Source organism: Aquarana catesbeiana, linkage group LG07 (assembly GCF_042186555.1).
Source record: "Aquarana catesbeiana isolate 2022-GZ linkage group LG07, ASM4218655v1, whole genome shotgun sequence".
NCBI lineage: Eukaryota > Metazoa > Chordata > Amphibia > Anura > Ranidae > Aquarana > Aquarana catesbeiana.
This window is the reverse complement of record NC_133330.1, coordinates 107,524,277-107,545,440: the sequence shown is the minus strand read 5'-3', so window position 1 is coordinate 107,545,440 and position 21,164 is coordinate 107,524,277. Positions and strand designations below refer to the sequence as shown.

The following is a 21,164-nucleotide window of genomic DNA, read 5'->3' as shown; positions in this document are numbered from 1 at the left end:
AAGCACAGCCAATACCTGTGGAAAGTGAACTTAGCAGCTGGCTTGATTAGGAAGCTAGTGATGGCCAAGACAAGGAGGGTCAACCAGCCTGGTGATGGTGAAGTCCCTCATCTGGACCATGCGTCTTGTACCTTGTGACTGTGGCTTTTATGCAAAGTAGTTGGAAATTATTTTCTCTGTTCCCTGCTGATTCACTGTAATAAGGCACAATATGGTAATCATGTGAATAGCGGATGTTCATATTATATGAATAACATTTATGGATTTTATAAATGATATAGGATCTGGAATTAAAAGTACCATTTCAGTCTTTGCAGATGACACTAAGCTATGCAGTGGAATAACGTCCTTACAAGATGGCTCCAATTTACAAGCCAACCTCAATGCACTGTTTAATTGGACAACTGTGTGGCAAATGAGGTTTAATGTTGATAAATGTAAAATTATGCACTTGGAGGCTAAGAATATGCATACATCATACATATGGGGGGGGGGGGGGATAGAACTTGGGAAATCAATGGTGGAGAAGGATCCGGGTGTTCTGGTAGATCATAAGCTTAATAGCATGCAATGCCAAGCTGCAGTTTCCAAAGCAAACAAAATCTTTTCTGGACTGCAGAGAGAGAGAGATATAATTTTGCCCCTAAATAAATCATCAGTAAGGCCTCATCTGGAATATGCATTTCAGTTTTGGGCACCAGTTCTCAAAAAGGATATTGAGGGACCGAAGAAAGAGCAGAGAAGGGCAACTAAATTGAAAAGGTACATGGAGGAGCTCAGCTATGAGGAATGATTAGACAAATTGAATTTATTCTCTCTTGAGAAGAGGAGATTAAGGGGGGATATGATCAACATGTATATATACCGTATGTATGTATATAAACATATATATAAGTGGTCCATATAGTGTACTTAGTGGAGTTATTCCCTTTAAGGTCATTAGGAATGGATTGTGTATATAGAATTGTATGATTCTTTTTTATATAATGATTTTTTCCCTCCTTTTATTGGTTGAACTAGATGGACTTGTGTCTTTTTTTCAACCAGACTAACTATGTAATAGTAAATGAGGTTTAATTACAGAGGACAAGGAGGCACTATTTATGTCTGGAGGAAAAGAGATCTAATTTCCAAATACAGAAAGGCTTCTTCACAGTGATGCCCCGTACACACGGTCGGATTTTCCGACGAAATGTGTGATAGGACCTTGTTGTCGGAAATTCCGACCGTGTGTGGGCTCCATCACACTTTTTCCATCGGATTTTCCGACACACAAAGTTTGAGAGCAGGCTATAAAATTTTCCGACAACAAAATCCATTGACAAAAATTCCGATCGTGTGTACACAAATCCGATGCACAAAGTGCCACGCATGCTCAGAATAAATAAAGAGATGAAAGCTATTGGCTACTGCCCCGTTTATAGTCCCGACGTACGTGTTTTACGTCACCGCGTTCAGAACGATCGGATTTTCCGACAACTTTGTGTGACCGCGTGTATGTAAGACAAGTTTGAGCCAATATCCGTCGGAAAAAATCCTAGGATTTTGTTGTCAGAATGTCCGATCAATGTCCGACCGTGTGTACGGGGCATAAGAGTTGTGAAAATGTGCAATAGACTCCCTCAAGAGCAGGCTCTGGCCAGCTCAGTAGGTTATTTTAAGAAAGGCATTAATTCCTAAATGCACATAATATAACTGGATACTAATATTTATAGGTAAAGTTGCCAAGGAATAGCCAATTGCCTCTTGGAAGATCAGGAAGGAATGTCTTTCCATCGCTGGAGCAAATTGGATGATGCGTTATTGGGGTTTTTTTTTTGCCTCCCTCTGGATCAGTTGTGGTTGTTGAATAGTGTTATATGGAGGTTTTCTATTTGTGTGTGTTTGGTTTTGAGTTCGTTTTTCTCTGTTGGTTGAACTTGATTGACTTGTGTCTTTTTTTCAACCAGATTAACTATGTAACACTTCTCTTGAGGGTATAATCATATTCTCATATTTACCTGTATGTGGACTGCCTATTGTTACTCTTCCATGTAATGTTATTAACCACTTGCTTACTGGGCATTTAAACCCCCCCCCCTGCCCAGACCAATTTTCAGCGCAGTCCCTCTTTGAACGACAATTGAGCGGTCATGCAACACTGTACCCAAATTAGATTTTTATCTTTTTTCCCCAGAAATAGAGCTTTATTTTGGTGGTATTTGATCACCTCTTTTTTTTATTTTTTGTTAAAAAAATGAAAAAAGACTGAAAATTTTGAAAAAAAATACAAAGCTGTTTTCTATTTTGTTATAAAGTTTTGCAAACAGGTAATTTTTCTCCTTCAGTGATGTACGCTGATGAGGCTGCACTGATGGGCACCGATAGGCTGCATTGATGGGCACTGATGGGCACAGATAGGCGGCACTGGTGGGAACTGATGAGGTGGCACTAGTGGGCACTGATAGGTGGCACTGGTGGGCAATGAGAGGTGGCACTGGTGGGCGGCACTGAAAGGCATTGAGAGGTGGCACTAAAGGGCACTAATAGGTGGCACTGATAGCTGCCACTGATGGGCACTGATAGGTGGCAGTGATGGGCACTGATGGGTGGCAGTGATGGACAGTGATGGGCACTGGTAGGTGACACCAATGAGGGGTTGATTGGCACCACTGGTGGGCATGGATAGGTGGCACTCGTGGGCATTGATAGGCGGCACTGATATACACTGGTGGGCACAGATTGGTGGCACTGATATGCGCTGTGGCCACTGGCAGGTGGCACTGGCAGGATGCACAGATGAAGTGGCTGTGCCTCTTCCTCTTCGGACCAATGTCCCTTACACAGAAGCCAGTGATCAGCATTTTTTTCTGGAACCTGAGAGCGTGTGAGAGGGCCGTCCACCTCCACCGTTGACTGTTTGGCTATCGGTGACTGCGACCCAAAAGACTACTTGACCGATTGGAGATCGAAGGGTGAACCCTTGGAGAGATTGTACTGGAGGTCTCCTCCACAAGCTCCGATAGACGCACAGCTATATGGCCGGTACGTCCCACTGGTTCTGGTAAGAGTACTCTACTCTAGATGTCCTGTCGTGTTGTCCATGTTTGATATGCTTCCTAGTCTCCAGTCAACATCATGGGTTCATGTACTCCAGCTGTCTGAGAAGACTTCCTTTATGTACTGACTCCAGTTCTTGATTGCAGTCCGTGGAGCTTAATACAGTGTTATTGGACACTTTTACATTTTTTAGTGGTCTCTGGACTTTTATTTCCACCTCACTAGTGCCTATGTCTATGTAGACTAATATTTTATTGTATTTGTTTTTTCACCTATCATATATTTGATTTACACACTTTTTAGCGCTGCACTTATTTTGTTTATATTTTACGAAACTTGGTTTGTTTGTGTGCTAGCAGCTTTTTATCACCTGTACACATTTATTTTTGGGGTCAGCGCAACTTGTTTTTCACATCACATCCTGGCAATGTAGGTCTGCGCTGTAGCTGATATAGCGAGGATGAGAACAGGTTAAAAGGAAGAAACTATTGCATAGACAATGATTAAGCACATGATACTGTGTGAAACACATCTGCCTTGATGCCTTGATTTTCGTTTTTCCTGTGGTCTGTCACTTGGATGGATCAATAAAGGACTCATATTCATCATCTTGGAGTGCAGCCGTTTCTTCCTTTTTGCAGTTTGTACAGCGGGCGGCCCGTGGCTAGCACCCTTGAGAGGAGTCCTTCAATTCACTTTACTCACCTATTTATCTGGATTTACCCACCTGAGCAGTGTTTGTTTCATCCCATGTAATGCTATTGCCAGAGAGCCAGTCTAGACACTACCTCAAAGTGTATTACTATTGTGACAGATGATGTGCAGTCATTTACTCTAATGAAGATAGAGCTGTGCTCTATGAGCATCGCTGTATATACAGGTAGGGCCGCCATCAGGGGTTACAGCCGATACAACTGTAAGGAGCTCGTCCGGACCAGAAGACGGCAGGATGGGTGAAGGGGAGCCGTGTTGTGCACTATAGAAACGATCTTGCAGCTTCTGTTGCTCTCTGTGTTATCAAGCTCTTTACTGCCACCTCTATCTACTATGTGCATATGCACCCCTCATGTGATCTGCCTGTACTGTGCTCCGTGTCAGCAACATGTCAGCTTTGTGAAAACGAGCTGGGACTAGTTAGGAAGATTTCCTTTACAAGTAGGGGCTGTGAAGGAAAGGGAGGGGGGCTGTTTGTGTACAGGGAGGGGCCATAGGCTTGTGTGTTTACAGATTTGTGTATGTGTGGGCTGATATATATACAGGTGGGGGGCTGACATATTTACAGGTTTGGGGGGGCTGACATATATACAGGTGTGTGTGGGTGGGGGAGCTGACATATATACAGGTGTGAGAGGGGCTGGCATATATACAGGTGTGGGGCTGACATATATACAGGTGTGAGGGGGCTGGCACATATATAGGTATGTGTGTGGGGGGGGCTGACATATATACAGGTGTGAGGGGGGCTGGCATATATACAGGATTGAGGGGGGCTGGCATATATACAGGATTGAGGGGGGCTGACATATATACAGGATTGGGGGGGCTGAGTGCGTACAGGTGAGTTGGCCTGTGTGCGGATTCAGTGGGATGGCCCGTGGGCAAGCCCTAGGGAATGTTGGTGGTCAGGCTCGGAGGGGCCCAGGCCTAAAGCTTATTCCTGATGGCTGCCCTGTATACAGGTGCAAGCTTTGGCCCACCCAGCAATGGAAAAATGACACAGGGACAAATTCAACAAGAAATGTCAAAAAGGCTGTGTGACTGTTCTAACTTACCCGACTGTGGTACTGCATGAAAGAGTTGCAAAGTTGTAAGTGCTTCTCTGCCAGAAAGCGATACCTTCGCTTCTCTTCCAGCTCTGCCGCTCGTTGGCTCTCTTTTACAAAGGACAACATGTCTGTATGCAACATGTTTACTCTCTCCTGGAAAAATACATGGAGCATGGTTTAAATGACAGGGTAAAGAAAGAAATTAAAGACACAAGCAGTAAGAAACGACAGTTTAGAGCAGGGTTTTTCAACCAGGGTTCCATGGAACTCTAGGGTTCCTCTAGAGAGGTTGCTAGGGGTTCCTTGAGCAATTTCTGCCTGTCAGATAAGTTCCCATTGACACCATTGATCTTGCCATTCTTCCCACTGACCATAACACTTATATATGGGTGGTAGATGTAGTAATTTTTAATTAGGGGTTCCCTGAGACCAGAAATTTGTTTTCAAGGGTTCCTCTGTGTTGAAAAGGTTGAGAAAGGCCGGTTTAGAGAGATACATGACATAAATCTAATTAAGTAGATATGTTTACAATAGGAAACTCACATTGGAGGAATGAAAGGGGGGCAACCATTTTTGCATAATTAGAAATAGGGTCTAAGAATCTTGTTTTATGATCCTGCCAAGGATACATTATATACTCAATTGCTTTCTCAATATTTTAAGCACCAGGCCTAAAAAACATATAAATTTGAAAATTAACACATTAATACTTGGTTACATTGTTAAGCAGTACTTTGGAGTTCACGCTAATATCACGCTTTGCTCACGCTAATATCCGCATTGATGTGAGCTTAATACACATTGTGATGCATTTTGTAAAGTCTCTATCTGAACGGATTTAAATTATAATATGCAGTTTTTTGTAATCTCAACAAACTCATACATATTAAGGGATGACAATATAGGGATAACACTACACAAAGAAGTCAGAGTGCTGAGATCCTGAACTGTCACAAACAGAACTGTAAGGCTTGGTTTGCATATGTCCGGCCGTGGTTTCCCTGCATTTTTTAAAAGGAGTCCGGTGTAGTTTTCAGAGGCAAATTTTTTCATGAAATCGCACCTGAGCCGGACTGTAAAACGCACAGGACTCTTTTTAAAAAACAGACTGCGGCCGGCCCACAGATATGTAAACCAGCTCCATAGAGAAGGTTGCCTGTTTCATTAAGAAATCAGGCTTTTATTTTGTTCTATTTTTAAGAATTTTTAAGAAATATTTGCCTAAAATATAATATAATTAAATATATATGGGATTTTAGAGTACCGTATATACTCGAGTATAATTCGAGATTTTCAGCCCTTTTTTTTTGAGCTGAAAGTGCCCCCCTCGACTTATACTCGAGTCACCGCCGTCTGCCTACATGATCAGCGTGTCATGCAGGCAGACGGCGGCCAGCGTGTGCTATTACTATTCGGCGACCATTCACTGTTCAAAAGCCGCACCTCCTCCTCGTCTGTGATAGGCAAAGAACTCCTTTTCCCAGCAGTCAGTGTACAGCCTACCATGGACATTCTCACATCCTCGTCCGTGGTATGAGGATGAGAGAATGCCCGTGATAGGCTGACCACTGGGAAATGGCGTTTTCTGCCTATCATGGACGAGGAGGAGGCGCAGCTTTTGAACAATGAATGGCCGCCAAGCTGATCGGTGCAGAGCGGCACACGGAGGCATGCACAGGACACAGGTAGGATGCACACATACACAGGACACATGCACACATACACAGGACACATACACATGACACATGCACAGGACACATACACATGACACATGCACATATACACAGGACACATGACACATGCACATATACACAGGACACATGCACATATACACAGGACATATACACAGGGCACATGCACAGGAAACAGGGAGGTATACAGCTGCAGATGGGCATTGTTGACCCTCTAGCTGCTGCATTTCTCACCCTCATCTTATACTCGTGTCAATAAGTTTTTTCCCATTTTTTTGTGGTAAATTAGGGCCTCGACTTATACTCGGATCGACCTATACTCGAGTATATACGGTACTTTTTATTGCTATTTTAAATGGTGGTTTCAGTTGTTTCTATATGACTAGTATGCTGCAGAAAAAAAACAATATAAAAGTGCAAGAAACAAAGTATGCTTTATTCTGAGCTTTAATATGTTTTAGAGTTTATTCAAAAGACTAATAAATATGTATTTTGCATTCTGTCCTTTACCTTCATATTTTGTAAATTTCGATCCCTTTGCCTCTCCATCTTCCAAACTTCTGACATGCACTTATCAAGAGTGGTTGCCCTCTGGTGATACTCCATCTCATATCGATTTTGGCTGTCCTATTGAGAAAGAGAAACTAAAGTAAATTAAATTGTAATGTTTGATATTTTATTCGTTTTGCTAATGAAATGTTAAACAAATAAATATATATAAAAATAATAAATGTTTTACATGGAATACTTGTGGCACTTTCCTGCCCAAAGGTCATGCACAGATACATTGTTAATCACACCATTTTGGTAGGTCAGTAACTGCTTATGTTTCTTAGACACAGTACTGGAAAATAAATTCTGAATAAATCATTATATATACACCGGTATACATATATGTACAGTATATAAGAAAAAGTCAAGAGGATCGCTGCACTTAAAATGTCTTTATTACATAGTTACATAGTAGGTGAGGTTGAAAAAAGACAGAAGTCCAACCTATGTGTGTGAATATATGTCAGTATTACCTTGGATATTCCTGTATGTTGTGGTTGTTCAGGTGCTTATCTAATAGTTTCTTGAAACTATCAATGCTCCCCGCTGAGACCACCGCCTGTGGAAGGTAATTCCACACCCTTGCCACTCTTACAGTAAAGAACCCTCTACGTAGTTTAAGGTTAAACCTTATTGAACCAAAGTTCAAACAAACGTTACATGATGTGTAAGTTCATTAAGTTTCGGGCTCACAAGCTTACGCCCTTCTTCAGATCAAACACACATCTAAAGTCAGAGCTACACACATGGCTTAAATACCATAATTTCACACATTTGGAATCAATTATGTGATTAGAAATCGATCGAATGCAAACTAAATCCTTTTCTTATACATCCTTATATCACAGGTGGGGCCAAACGTAGAACCCCCCCATATTTCAACAGAAGCCTTCAACACATTTGATCTGTCAAAAAAGAATCATGTACATAATGTATCACCATCTAGACATCACATCGAATGAATTATCACCTAAATGAACAGATATAAATCCAGACCTGTATTCAACCCCTTGAGGGCAATCATATCAAGAAAATTAATCCGGTTAAGCCGAAAAGGGGGGAGCGATTGTGTTTATGGACACCCCACATTATGACGCTGAGGTACTAAGACAGCTATCAGATATGGACTCTTGTCCTGTTTTTCAGGTTCAGTCTAAAATAAAAAAAAAGTGATATTGAGAGCCCTTAAAATGGTATTATTGATAATGACACCCAAAAATTTCTCATATGCGATTATCCAGTCACACTGGACTAATGTACATATTACTAAAGATTCATAAGGACCCTTTGAATCCCCTGGGCCGTCCTATAGTGTCAGTCACCACTCCATTAGCGCAATATTTGGATATATGTTTCACTCTATTGGTAATTAACACCATATCATATTTGTGTGATACTGGCGATTTTTTAGAACAAATTAGGAATATACAAGAGGGACCTGACTCTTCTAGTCACTTGGGATATCTCTAGTAGGGATGAGCTTCGTGTTTGAGTCGAACCCATGTTCGTCTCGAACATCGTATGTTCGCCCGTTCGCCGAATTACGAACGATATGGGCCGTTCGCGCCAAATTCGAGTGGCGCGTCATGGCCCATAATTCACTGCGGCATCACAGTGCATTGCTGGCTGATGACTGGCCACAGCGCCGTCTGTACAGAGAGCCGTAATTGGCCAAAGCCAGGGTGGCGTTGGCCAATTATGGCTCAGGGGGTTTAGTACACGCCCCACACTATATAAGTAGTGTGTAGTGTGTTCCGGCGTTGAGAGAGAGATAGATAGACAGAGAGACAGTGTCATTTGATTTAAGTTAGATAGAGTAGGCAGCCGAGTCAGTTAGCTGCACTTACAGTGTATTGTGTATATATATATACATCCTAGGTGTTGTGTATATTATATATATATATATATATATATATATACACACTGTATTCAGTTTAGCTAGATCCGTTCCTGTTATTCTCTTCCTACTGACAGGAAGGCAGGTGTTTTTACAGTATTTACAGCTACCTGAAGAAAATTGCTGATGTTCTTCTGATCCTATTAGTCCTATTAGCTACAGTATTTACAGTTAGTGTAGTGCGTCCTCTGCACAGTGTGCACCTAAAGCTACCTGAAGAAAATGAATGGTGTTCTTCTGATCCTATTAGTACAGTACCGCAGGCAGCTGCAGTATTTACAGTTAGTGTAGTGCATCCTCTGCACGGTGTGCACCTAAATCTACCTGTAGAAAATTAGCGGTGTTCTTCTGATCCTATTAGTACAGTACCGCAGGCAGCTGCAGTATTTACAAGTTAGTGTAGTGCGTCCTGTGCACAGTGTGCACCTAAAGCTACCTGAAGAAAATTGTTGGTGTTCTTCTGATCCTATTAGTATCACAGGCAGCTGTGGTATTTACAAGTTAGTGTAGTGCATCCTCTGCACAGTGTGCACCTAAAGCTACCTGAAGAAAATTAGTGGTGTTCTTCTGATCCTATTAGTACAGTACCGCAGGCAGCAGCAGTATTTACAAATTAGTGTAGTGCGTCCTCTGCACAGTGTGCACCTAAAGCTACCTGAAGAAAATTGGTGGTGTTCTTCTGATCCTATTAGTACTGCAGGCAGCTGCAGTATTTACAAATTAGTGTAGTGCGTCCTCTGCACAGTGTGCACCTAAAGCTACCTGAAGAAAATTGGTGGTGTTCTTCTGATCTCATTAGTACAGTACCGCAGGCAGCTGCAGTATTTACAGTTAGTGTAGTGCATCCTCTGCACGGTGTGCACCTAAATCTACCTGAAGAAAATTAGCGGTGTTCTTCTGATCCTATTAGTATCGCAGGCAGCTGTAGTATTTACAAGTTAGTCTAGTGCGTCCTCTGCACAGTGTGCACCTAAAGCTACCTGAAGAAAATGAATGGTGTTCTTCTGATCCTATTAGTACAGTACCGCAGGCAGCTGCAGTATTTACAGTTAGTGTAGTGCGTCCTCTGCACGGTGTGCACCTAAATCTACCTGAAGAAAATTAGCGGTGTTCTTCTGATCCTATTAGTACAGTACCGCAGGCAGCTGCAGTATTTACAAGTTAGTGTAGTGCGTCCTGTGCACAGTGTGCACCTAAAGCTACCTGAAGAAAATTGGTGGTGTTCTTCTGATCCTATTAGTATCGCAGGCAGCTGTAGTATTTACAAGTTAGTGTAGTGCGTCCTCTGCACAGTGTGCACCTAAAGCTACCTGAAGAAAATTAGTGGTGTTCTTCTGATCTCATTAGTACAGTACCGCAGGCAGCTGCAGTATTTACAAGTTAGTGTAGTGCGTCCTCTGCACAGTGTGCACCTAAAGCTACCTGAAGAAAATTGGTGGTGTTCTTCTGATCCTATTAGTATCGCAGGCAGCTGTAGTATTTACAAGTTAGTCTAGTGCGTCCTCTGCACAGTGTGCACCTAAAGCTACCTGAAGAAAATTAGTGGTGTTCTTCTGATCCTATTAGTACAGTACCGCAGGCAGCAGCAGTATTTACAAATTAGTGTAGTGCGTCCTCTGCACAGTGTGCACCTAAAGCTACCTGAAGAAAATTGGTGGTGTTCTTCTGATCCTATTAGTACTGCAGGCAGCTGTTGTATTTACAACTTAGTGTAGTGTGTCCTCTGCACAGTGTGCACCTAAAGTTACCTGAAGAAAATTGGTGGTGTTCTTCTGATCCTATTAATACCACAGGCAGGCAGCTACAGTATTTAAAGTTAGTGTACTGCGTCCTCTGCACAGTGTGCACCTAAAGCTACCTGAAGACAATTGCTGTTGTTCTGCTCCTATTAATACCACAAGCAGGCAGCTACAGTATTTACAGTTAGTGTACTGCATCCTCTGCACAGTGTGCACCTAAAGCTACCTGAAGACAATTGCTGGTGTTCTCATACTAATAATACTACAGGCAGGCAGTTGATTCTGCTAACTGCAGTATCAGTATATATATACAGTACATCCCAGCTTTGTGCTGCTACATCTCACTGCAGGCCATTAGTATGTCTGGAAGGCCAACAAGGAGAGGCAGACAGTCACAAGCCAATAAAAGAGGGCAAGCAGGCTCTGTGTCTAGAGGCAAAAGTGCTGGTCGTGGAGACGGTGCATCCTCATCAGCACGTGGCCGTGGGACACGCTTGTCCTTTTTTCGGCAGCTGGCCGTGTTGAGCTGCAACATGCAGAAGACTTGGTAGAGTGGATGACCAAGCCGTCCTCATCCTCCTCGTCCTCTCTCACCCAGGCTCGGGGTACTTTGTCTGGCAAAGCAGCTGCCAACGCGGCCTCTTACCTCGGCTCAATGGCATCAGTCACTCCTTCCCTAGCCCCACCATGTCCTCCTGAGGAGTCCCCCGAACTGTTTGACCACAGTGTTGGGTACATGCTCCAGGAGGATGCCCAGCGTTTTGAAGGCTCCAATGATGGTACCCAGCTAGAGGAAGGCAGTAACGTGAGCCCAGAGAGAGGGGGTGCCCAAGAAGGACAGCAATCTGGCAGTCATGTTCCCCCAGCTGCAGCATACTGCCAGCTTTGCTCCAGTGATGAGGAGGGAGGGGATGATGAGGTCACTGACTCCGTGTGGGTGCCTGATAAGAGAGAGGAGGAGGCACATCACCAACGAGGCAGGATGCCCTCCAGGGGCCAGCTCAAGGGCAGCACACCGACTGCATCACACCGCAGAGCTCTGCATGTGCAGGGCGCTGCTGTCTCTGCGTGTTATTCCCAAAGTTCTTTGGTGTGGGCCTTTTTTGAGACGAGTGCATCAGATCTAAACCACTGCTATCTGCAACATATGTCTCAAGCGTATCTCACGTGGCCAAAACATCTCCCGCTTGGGCACCACATGCTTGACCAGACATATGTTGACCTGCCATGCAGTTCATTGGCAAGCGTACCTAAAAGACCCACATCAAAGAACAAAGAGGACCTCTCCTTGCTCCTCATCAGCTGGGATCTCCAACCCCACTATACCTTCAGTCCTCTCTGAGACCTGCACTGAGAGGAATGAAGGTGTAGAATTAGGTGTGTCACAGCCAAGTACTTGGAGGCAATCTGCTATCAGTACGCCAACGTCAGATTGTACCAGGCAAATTTCCCTACCCCAGCTGCTGCACCGCCAAAAGAAGTTCGTTCCCAGCCATCCACATGCCCATCGGTTGAATGCTAGCTTGGCTAAATAGTTAGCACTTCAACTGCTGCCTTTTCAGTTGGTAGAAGTTTGTGGAATGTGCGGTTCCTCAGTGGCAGGTTCCCAAATGCCACTTTTTTTCACGGTAGGCGATTCCGGCTCTCTACCGGCATCTGGAAGGCAATGTCTTGGCCTCGCTGGAAAGGGCGGTCAGTGGTAAGGTGCATATTACCGCTGACTCATGGTCCAGCAGGCATGGACAGGGACGTTACCTATCTTTCACCGCGCACTGGGTGACTCTTCTGGCAGCTGGGAAGGATGCAGGACAGGATGCAGTAGTGCTGGAGGTTGTTCCGCCACCACTTCTCCAAAATACTACTAGTGGTGATTCTGCCACACCTCTCTCCTCCACCCCCTCCTCTTCTTCCTCCATGGCCTCTTCCTGTGCTGATTTGTCTTCGGAACCAGCGATGCTCCGTAGGAGTTCAAGGGGCTACGCAAGCACGCAGGCCAAAAGATGCCATGCGGTGCTTGAGCTGGTGTGCTTGGGGGACAGGAGCCACACTGGGGCAGAGATTCTGTCAGCTCTGCAGGGGCAGGTTCAGAGGTAGTTGACGCCACGCCAGCTTAAGGCAGGTATGGTGGTTTGCGACAATGGCACCAACCTCCTCTCCGCCCTCCGACAGGGACAAATGACCCATGTGCCCTGTTTGGCTCACGTCCTTAACTTGGTGGTGCAGCGGTTCTTGGGCAGGTACCTGGGCTTACAGACTGTCCTGAGGCAGATCATATAATGCCAGTGCTTGGCTGGCTGACCTCCAAAAAGAATTTAACCTGCTCAAGAACCGCCTAATCGGTGACATGCCCACCAGGTGGAACTCAATGTTGGCCATGCTGCAGCGGCTTCACACGCAGCAGAGGGTCATCAATGAGTACCTGTGTGACTATGGCACCAGGACAGAGTCAGGGGAGCTTGGTTTTTTTCCCCCACGCCAGTGGGCCATGATCAGGGATGCATGCACTGTCCTGTCACCATTTGAGGAGTCCACGAGGATGGTGAGTAGTGACAGTGCATGCATCAGTGACACTGTCCCCTTTGTCCACCTGTTGGAGCACATGCAGCATGGAATAATGGACAGGGCACTTGAGGCAGAACAGAGGCAGGAAGAGGAGGACTTCCTTAGCTCTCAAGGCCCCCTTTATCCAAACAGTGTTCCTGCGTGCCCGCCGACCACACAGGAAGAGGACGACAGGAGGAGGAGGAAGAGGAGGATTGTGTCAGCATGGAGGTGGAGCCTGGCACTCAGCATCAGCAGTATACTTTAAGGGATCATTTACAGTCCCAAGAAACACATGGACTTGTACGTGGCTGGGAGGAGGTGGCTGCGGATCATGTCATTCTTAGTGACCCAGAGGACTCTGGACCAAATGCCTCAGCAAACCTACGCTGCATGGCCTCCCTGATCCAGCAAAGCCTGCGTAAGGATCCTCATATTCGTGGTATCAAGGAGAGGGATCAATACTGGTTGGCAACCCTCCTTGATCCACGTTACAAGGGTAAGGTTGCGGACCTTATCTTGCCGTCACAGAGGGAGCAGAGGATGAAACATCTTCGGGAGGCCTTGCAGAAAGGTCTGTGCAACGCGTTCCCAGAGACTGGAAGGTTACAAACTCCTGTTCCTGGACAACATGTTGCTGAGGCTTCGGTCAGTCAAAGAAGGAGCGGTGGAGAAGGTGGGCGTCTGACCGATGCGTTCAGACAATTTTTTAGTCTGCAGCCTCAGGGTATGATCGGTTCCAGTAACCATTGCCAGCATCTGTTTTACATGGTGCAGGAATACCTAGGGGCAAGATCTGACTTGGACACCTTTCCCACTGAAAATCCTCTGGGTTACTGGGTCTTGAGGATGGATCACTGGCCAGAGCTTGCACAGTATGCAATTTAGCTACTGGCCTGTCCTGCATCCAGCGTTCTTTCGGTACGCACATTCAATGCTGCTGGAGGCTTTGTAACCGATCACAGGGTGCGCCTGTCCACCAACTCGGTCGATCGACTGACCTTCATAAAAATGAATCAGTCTTGGATCAGCACCAGCTACCAAGCACCTGATGCTGATGTGACCGAATAATTTTTTTTTAAATGTCAGATCCCTTCAAGACTGCCTATGCTGATGCTGAGTGACTATCCTCTTCCTCCTCAATGATCATGCTGATAGCTTGTAAGAATATTTTTGGTTATGGGCGCTGCCACCAGTGGCTAAGGCCCAATTTTTCAGCCCCTGTTTAACAGGGGCGTGTAATTACAATTTTTGATGCAATATTTTGCAAGGAGGGTTCGTTGCCGCGCTCAACTAGAGTATTTGTGAGGGGTTGCAGTGTTGTGGCACCAGCACCAGTGCCTAAGGCCCAATTTTTCAGCCCCTGTTTAACAGGGGCGTGTATTTACAATTTTTGATGCAATACTTTGCAGCAGGGCTTGTTCCTGCGCTCCAACTAGAGTATCTGTGAGGGGTTGCAGTGCTGTGGCACCAGCATCAGTGCCTAAGGCCCAATTTTTCAGCCCCTGTTTAACAGGGGCGTGTAATGACGATTTTTGATGCAATATTTTGTAGGAGGGCTCATTCCTGCGCTCCAACTAGAGTATCTATGAGGGGTTGCAATGTTGTGGCACCAGTGCCTAAGGCCCAATTTTTCTGCCCCTGTTCAACAGGGACATGTAATTACAATTCTTGATCTAATATTTCACAGCAGGGCCCGTTTCTGCGCCCACCAAGAGTAACTGTGAGGACTTACAGTGTTGTGGCAACACCACCACCACCACCACCACCAAAGGCCCAATTTTTCTGCCCCTGTTCAACAGCTGCATGTAATTACAATTCTTGATCTAATATTTCACAGCAAGGCCAGTTTCTGCGCCACCAAGAGTAACTGTGAGGACTTACAGTGTTGTGGCACCAGCACCACCACCACCAAAGGCCTAATTTTTCTGACCCTGTATAACAGGGGCATGTAATTACAATTCTTGATCTAATATTTCACAGCAGAGCCCGTTTCTGTGCCCACCAAGAGTAACTGTAAGGGCCTACAGTGTTGTGGCAACACCAACACCTAAGGCCGCAATTTCTGCAGAGTATATAGGGCAGGCCCCTACTTTCAAACATCCAACTTACAAACGACTCCTACTTGCAAACGGAAGGAGACAATAGGAAGTGAGATGAAATCTACTCCTAGGAAGGGAATTTCTCTCCTGTAAGAGTTAATATGGGAAAAACGTGTCTCCTCTCCACTGATGCTTTATCACCAATCCTTGTTTCACTAAAAACCCCAAATTGTCAAAAAACATTTGTCATTGGGACAGAAAGTGAGGTGAAATCTTCTAAAGAGATGCACAGACAGCAAAACAAATGTCACAGGGGTGATAACCCTTCCCTATGCTTTCCAAAAAGCTTAAAAATAGATTTTTTGGCTAGAGCTACACTTTAAAAATGTACCAGTTCAAAATTACAAACAGATGCTACTTAACAACAAACCTACAGTTCCTGTCTTGTTTGCACCACCTGTATACTGCTGTTCAGAGTATATAGGGCCTGGGGGCCCCACGCCTTTCCTTTTATTAATTTGGGTGCGGGGTTCCCCTTAATATCCATACAAGACCCAAAGGGACTGGGGGGGTTACCCATGCCGTTTGTCTCACTGATTTTCATCCATATTGCCAGGATCCGACATTACATTAAAGCCGCAAGCAGTTTTAAATTACTTTTATTCCTTTAAAAATGTGATTTTGTGCAGAGACTGTTCTAAGCACAGGAAACATGCGCCACTTTACAGGCATACTATAGACACCCCCCAGGTATGATATTTAAAGGAATATTTCCCTTTTTTTTCACTTTAAGCATCATTAAAATCACTGCTCCCGAAAAAACGTCCGTTTTTAAAACTTTTTTTTTGCATCGATACATGTCCCCTGGGACAGGACCCGGGTCCCCAAACCCTTTTTAGGACAATACCACGCAAATTAGCCTTTAAATTTGGCACTTTTGATTTCGAACGTTCGGGTCCTATAGACTTCAATGGGGTTATAAAGTTCGCGCTTGATCCCATGAGTAAGTCAGGTATGACGAAACATGTCTGGGGCGGTGTATGGAATCCATCTGAAACAGCGTGTGACGGAGGACGCGCTGGATTGAGTCAGAGAGCAGGGATCCAAGCCCGAGTAGCGAGGATTAGCGAGTGGTGGTGAGAACGTCATCCGCACACCTCTGGTCCGCCGTGACCATTAATGCATCTGGTGTTGGGCGTTTACACAGGAGTACTTTGATGTGATGTTGCTGTGAAATTTGCTCGTTTAAAGAGATTTTATGTGAGTGTAATGTTTGAAGTGTACACAGTTATTATTAAATCTGGTTTTACATTATTACACTATCAGCACATTTTTCATTTACATGCGGATTGAATTGGTACATACACGGATGGATATTGGATTACTCGTTTAAACCTGTGTTAAGGTTTATCACGCTTATCTGCCAAAACACGAGAGTGTGAGGCATTATTGTCCGGTGAGTTTTGAATCTGAAGGAAGTGGAATCACTGACACGTGTGATTTGGTGAATACTATAGAATCCTGCACATCATTCACGGTGTTCATCTACTTTATGGACTTTATGCTTTTTGCCTTATTGACACAGGGTGATTTTTTGTGATGTTTTGTGATACTACAATTTTTATTGGTTAAACGCATGGTCACTTTATCACATTATAGTGTCGCTGCTAGCGCCACTTATATTAATTTTCTTAATTTTTATTTTGCAAGTTAATATTATTCACATTAAAATAATTGTTAGTGATCCTTAACAATGTGAAAGACTAAATGAAATGGAAACCAGGCTTGTCAAGCGAGGTTATCCAGCTTCATTAGTTAAAAGGGAACGTACACATCTATGAGATAATAGGCATTGCCATAGAAATGATAGGAGAATTCCATTTGTGTCATAGTATTGTCCATATTTACTTTGTATTCATAATATCCTTAAGAAACATTGGGGTTTATTAAGAGAGAATTATCCGAATATTAGTGAATTCCAAGCTCCCCCCTTATCCTCATATAGAAAAGGTTGAACGTTAAGGGATCAATTGGTCAGATCTCCTAGCCCATTAGTAACTTTTTTGGGATCCTGTAACACAGGGTTATACCCATGTCTATCGTGTATACAGTGCAACTCCATGATAAAAGGCAAGAGTATATCCCATCCACATAAGGGGTATGATATTAAAGGAGTTCCACCCTCTTTTTCAAGTCCTCTGCATCCAATGCTTCTTTGTCCCCTTAAACACATTTGGCATATTTTTTATTTTTTGAAACTTACGGTTTTATTGTTAATCTTGTTCTTTACTTCCTGGTTGCGTCCGTGGCCTGAACGCGTCATCCCCTGTCCGCTATGCATCCTGGGAGATGTTTTTTTATCAATCCCAGGAGGCAACAGGCCGCTGGGCCGTAGTAGGTGAGTACATGGATTGAATACTGGCTTCAAGGGCGAGTTCAGAGGTTGGTGATAAATGGGGAGTACTCGGAATGGTCAGGGGTGGGTAGTGGGGTCCCCCAGGGTTCTGTGCTGGGACCAATTCTATTTAATTTGTTCATAAAGGACCTGGAGGATGGGGTAAACAGTTCAATCTCTGTATTTGCGGATGATACTAAGCTAAGCAGGGCAATAACTTCTCCGCAGGATGTGGAAACCTTGCAAAAAGATCTGAACAAATTAATGGGGTGGGCAACTACATGGCAAATGAGGTTCAATGTAGAAAAATGTAAAATAATGCATTTGGGTGGCAAAAATATGAATGCAATCTATACACTGGGGGGAGAACCTCTGGGGGAATCTAGGATGGAAAAGGACCAAGGTGTCCTAGTAGATGAGGCTCAGCAATGGCATGCAATGCCAAGCTGCTGCTAACAAAGCAAACAGAATATTGGCATGCATTAAAAAGGGGATCAGCTCCAGAGATAAAACGATAATTCTCCTGCTCTACAAGACTCTGGTCCGGCCGCACCTAGAGTATGCTGTCCAGTTCTGGGCATCAGTCCTCAGGAAGGATGTACTGGAAATGGAGCGAGTACAAAGAAGGGCAAAAAAGCTAAGGGTCTGGAGGATATTAGTTATGAGGAAATGTTGCGAGCACTGAACTTATTCTCTCAGGAGAAGAGACACTTGAGAGGGGATATGATTTCAATATACAAATACCGTACTGTTGACCCCACAATAGGGATAAAACTTTTTTGCATAAGAGAGTTTACCAAGACTACCACTCATTAAAATTAGAAGAAAAGAGGTTTAACCTTAAACTACGTAGAGGGTTCTTTACTGTAAGAGCGGCAAGGATGTGGAATTCCCCTCCACAGGTGGTGGTCTCAGCGAGGGGCATTGATAGTTTCAAGAAACTATTAGATAAGCACCTGAATGACCACAACATACAGGGATATACAATGTAATACTGACATATAATCACACACATAGGTTGGACTTGATGGACTTGTGTCTTTTTTCAACCTCACCTACTATGTAACTATGTAAGGTACAACCGCCGGCTGCGATTGAGGTTGCTGAACCTGGGATCCAAAGGAGGCCTAAAGCTGTTCAAAGCGGGAGGCTAAACCTTGCAGGAATTGCATCATTTGGGTCTGATTAGACTCCTGTGTCTCGAATCTGCGGACTACGCCCTGCAGCTGATCAACGGCAGGTAGTGGCACATCAGCCGGGTCCTTTGCCAGAGCAAACTGTCAGGTCAGCTTGGGCCAGGTGACAGATGCACACCGTTGGGGACAGGAGTGCACCGCTAAGGTAGAGGACCATATAGCTGACTGCTGTGGATGGAACTCTGTGTGGTACAAGAGAGCAGGTCCACTAGAGCACCAACACAGATCCCACTGGGAGATAGAGCATAAGATTCCCCAGGGAGCGGAGTCTAAGAGCCAGCAGGTGTTCACCAGAGCCTCTAGTGGTAAGGATGGACTGCGCTACAACTGGCTCCAGGTCGTGGCCCCCAGGGCCTCCCAGCTCACAGTAGGCTACAGGAGGATAGAGAGGAAACAGCGGCGCAGGACAGCAAGGGATAGTCAGGAGATAAGCCAAAGGTCAGGGCAACTAGCAGACAAGGATAGACAGAGAACACGCCAAAGGTCAGGGTAACAAGCAGGCAGGGATAGTCAAAGAACAAGCCAAGATCGGTAACAGAAACAGATGTAGAGCACATGGCAAGCAGCAGACAGGAAACCAAACACAATAATGCACGGCAGGCTTGGACAGCACAGTGTTAAATAGTGTATCCTGTAGAGGCTAGGGTGGAGCTATGCTGAGGGAAGATTACTTAACCATGCAGTTGTGAGAGTGCAGGCCCAAGGCTGATTCACAGACCAGAGGTAAGCAGACAGACAGGGCATGAAGGTATTACTGGCGATTCATGACAAATTGAAGCTATCTGACAAAGTGAAGCATGCTAACAGATCACAAAAAGCCACACATCATGCCACAATCTAAAATAGGATTTTTATAACAGCTTACCTGTAAAATCCTTTTCTTTTGAAGTACATCATGGGACACAGAGACATAGTAATTACTATGTGGGTTATAGTCCACCTTCAGGTGCTGGACACTGGCACGCCCTAAACAGTAAGTTGCCTCCCTATATAACCCCTCCCACTACTGGGATTATCTCAGTTTTGTAGCAAAGCAATACACGTGTATACTAGAAAGAGGGGCGGGACCTCTGTGTTCCGTGATGTACTTCAAAAGAAAAGGATTTTACAGGTAAGGTGTTAAAAAAATCCTATTTTCTTTAATAGTACATCACAGGACACAGAGCCATAGTAATTACTATGTGGGATGTCCCAGAGCAATGCCAACTGAGGGGAGGGAGACATAAGTAGGGCACCATGAGATCAGAGGATTTATACTGCTGCCTGCAGTACACTGCACCAAAGGCGACATCTTTTTCTTTTCTGTCTTTTTACATCCACCAGAATCTGGTAAATGTATGGATTGAAGACCAAGTTGTGGCCTTGCAGAATTGAACCATGGAGGCTTGGTGATGCACTGCCCACAAAGCACTAACAGCCCTAGAGGAGTGATTTGAGAGGGTAGAACTTTGATTTGAGAGGGTAGAACTACCTCTTTAAACCATAAATTTGAACGATTACTTGTCAAATCCATTTAGAAATAGTAGATTTCGATGCTGCCTGTCCTCTTTAAGGACCTTCAGGCAACACGAACAAAACATCCGTTTTGCGAATCTGGGCAGTCGCCTTAAGTTGACTTTGCTTTCACCACATCAAGAGAATGAAGGTAGAACAATATCCTGGTTTAGATAAAAACCTGATATTACCTTTGGTAAAAAGCTAGGATGAAGACGCAATACTACCTTATCCTTGAATAATAAAAATATGTCTCTTTACAAGAAAGAGTAGCCAATTCTGATACCCTTCTTGCAGCAGATATGGTTACCAGAAAAAATAGTTTCCTTTTCAAAAAAGGACCAAGGGAATATGTCGTATCGGCCCAAAAAAAGGCTGTTTTATAATGCAGACAAAACTAAATTCAAGTTCCAAGGGTTCAGGGGTTACCTAACCGAAGATTAAGCCGCGTTACCCCCTGAATAAAGTTACGAACCAAAGAATGCGAAGCAAGTGGTCGTTGAAATAATACCGATAAGGCCAAGACCTGTCCTTAGAAACTTAGAAAGCACTCAAGGCCAGCCTTATTTCTCACCCCATCTGCAGAAAGTCAAGGGTTCTACCTTTGAACTATTTCCTATACTATTTCCTATATAATTATGGAGGCCGGCTCCCTTGCATTAACCAAGGTAGAAACTACTGAACCTGACAGCCCACGCTTCTTCAGAGTGTGGGTCTCCATAGGCAAACCGTTAAATTTAGTGTTTGTAAAGTAGGATGGAACACCGAATCTTGCGAGAGAAGGTCTGGCCGTGATGGTAGGGTCCATGGGT

At 44.4% G+C, this 21,164-nt stretch overlaps 1 protein-coding gene across 1 annotated transcript in view; it reads right to left on the bottom strand.

Annotated features, from left to right (window-relative positions):
• The window catches only part of BAIAP2L2 (BAR/IMD domain containing adaptor protein 2 like 2), a 181,466-nt gene that overhangs the window by 56,153 nt on the left and 104,149 nt on the right, over window positions 1-21,164 (bottom strand). Inside the window, exons 6-7 of the mRNA XM_073592602.1 lie at window positions 7,007-7,123; window positions 4,812-4,958 (exon numbers count right to left, since the gene is read on the bottom strand). Of these exons, the coding sequence (XP_073448703.1) occupies window positions 4,812-4,958; window positions 7,007-7,123 (264 nt within the window). The remainder of the gene's footprint in view (window positions 1-4,811; window positions 4,959-7,006; window positions 7,124-21,164) is intronic.